Consider the following 2435-nt stretch of genomic DNA (forward strand, 5'->3'; position numbering starts at 1 on the left):
ACATATATATGTAAATATATATATATATATATATATATATATATATATATATATATGTGTGTGTGTGTGTGTGTGTGTGTGTGTGTGTGCATATGTATATGTATATGTATATATCTATATGTGTATATGTATATATCTATATGTGTATATGTATATATCTATATGTATATGTATATATCTATATGTGTGTATATATATATGTATATTCAACCATGACCCCATAGCCCCTACCTTTTACAAATTTTTCGTGTCATGTACCCGCACCGTACCTGTATCTATGCATGTACTAAGTTGCATAAATACGGGCACGGGTACAGGGCACCACAAATTTGTAAAAGGTAGGGGGTATGGGGACACAACTAAGAATATATATTTAACATTTAAGCATTTAAGCATCAGTGAAGTATTTGTCAAAGAATATACAGTTCAATCAGTGACTGTCATATACACTTCTTGGATGACTTCTCACTATAAAGCAATATAACCATATGTTTGTGTATCAATCAGTGTATAATATATCAATTGCACTAGTTAATATTTCAGATGTTGGTTCTGTCGTATACACAACAAGCATCAACATGGAAGAACATGTGTATGTATATTGAAAAAGTTTAAGCATATGAGCTTGTGTGTGGCTTTAGCTACCAATTGTCTGAAATGATACGCATGTCTGTCCAAAAGATATAAACAGATGCACAGAAAAGGACATACGATTTATCATATCAAACAAATACAAACATAAAATTTTAAATTTAACAAGCTTGTGTGATTACCTTCAATTGCATATTATAATCGTAATTAACTATTACACATCACATTTTGTAGTACTTCATGATTTAAAGTTCTACATAACCAAACTTTTTATGAATAAACAATGTATTATATTATAAAACAATATATACTTCTACACATATAGAACAGAAAGTAAACAGAAACTGCATACCAGATTCACCACATGTGGGGGATAAAAGATGATTTGATGTTTGGGATAGAACAGAAAGTAAACAGAAACTGCATACCAGATTCGCCACGTGGGGGATAAAAGATGATCTCATGTTAGTGATTGTGGCAAAGGATGAATGGTGATTGTGTAGAGTTGCACATAGTTGTGTCGAAAAACAGGTCTATTTGAATGTGAATAGAGTACAACAAGAAGGAAAACCTAGTGAACTTAGACGGACACTTAATTTGTACATACAAACACAAGAATTTCTGAACAGTATTAGCAACACAGTGTCAGCTGTTCTTAACACCATGCATCGCCAGAGACTAAAAAGATGATCCATCAGAGATTATGAAGCGTACACCTGAACTACTAATGGGTAAATTTTAGTAGCATGTGATTACTTATAACTACGATAATTAGATAGCCAACAAAAATAAGATATCCACCATCTAAACATGCATCTAAAAGAATCAGTGAATACAAAAAATACAAAATGATAAAACAAGGGTAAGCAAGAACCTTATGGGAGATGCCAGCTCGCACGTAATACTTTTTTGCAATTTCAAGACATCTTCTATCCCTTTCGCATGCAACTAAACAGCCAGATTCAGGTAGGACTAGTGCAACAGCCAATGATGAATACCCCTGAAAATAAGGTAAGTGTGGCAAAATAATTCATATGAAACTGTAACTACAAAGTTAATCTTTTAATCCACATGGACAAGAAGCAGAAAAAACAAATATTTTATAAACTGAACATCTAGGACAAACTAAAGAAAATACAATTAGCAGTTCAAATGAAAATGAAATATAATCCATATTTGCAGACTGAACATACAGTATAGACTCCAACTTCAATACACCGCTGTGCTCCTAGAACCTGGACGAGCATTGCCAACAGTTGGGCCTGATCGGGAGACACCTACTAAAAACAGTGAAACAAATAAGTCAGTAAAACAAGCAATTGCAAGTAAAAAGAATTTAAAATTAAGGACAAAGCATAGTACTACTGACTATTGGGTCTAATTCAGTCGTAAAAGAGAAGTCTCAAATTAAGGTTTATGTTATGCCCTTTGATCACAAAGGAAAAAAAAGGAAAGAAAACAACCAGGAGTTTAAACTCGACTTTTAACTGAAACAATATCTAATTTGCCTCAGGACTAGTTGCTAATTAACTGTGAAGATATTTAAGGCTTAGACAATCTCTCTTGCCGCCATAAGATGGTTGTAGGAAATCACATATACAATAAAAGAAGAACATGTACATAACGATGTCCTAATCAAACTAGACAAGAAAAGTCTATAATTACCTGACTTGCTATTTCAAAGCTTCTACTAGAATCCCAATATATTTTATGAAAGTTTCATCTAGAGAAAGTCTCTCAATCGAATCCACCTGTCATTGAGTTAATACAAGAGATAGGATCTCTAAAGGTTAGGTATTGTCAAACCTTCTTTAGGGTCAAAATAGTACTTAGTTCCCTTCACG

The 2435-nt window shown here is 32.9% G+C and overlaps 1 protein-coding gene across 1 annotated transcript in view; it reads right to left on the reverse strand.

The window, feature by feature from the left end:
- LOC109825709 (O-methyltransferase MdmC-like) overlaps nucleotides 1–2435 on the reverse strand; it is a 30362-nt gene that overhangs the window by 7314 nt on the left and 20613 nt on the right. The window contains exons 3-4 of the mRNA XM_020392585.1: nucleotides 1785–1868; nucleotides 1466–1591 (exon numbers count right to left, since the gene is read on the reverse strand). Of these exons, the coding sequence (XP_020248174.1) occupies nucleotides 1466–1591; nucleotides 1785–1868 (210 nt within the window). The remainder of the gene's footprint in view (nucleotides 1–1465; nucleotides 1592–1784; nucleotides 1869–2435) is intronic.

Source organism: Asparagus officinalis, chromosome 1 (genome assembly GCF_001876935.1).
Source record: "Asparagus officinalis chromosome 1, Aspof.V1, whole genome shotgun sequence".
Lineage (NCBI taxonomy): Eukaryota > Viridiplantae > Streptophyta > Magnoliopsida > Asparagales > Asparagaceae > Asparagus > Asparagus officinalis.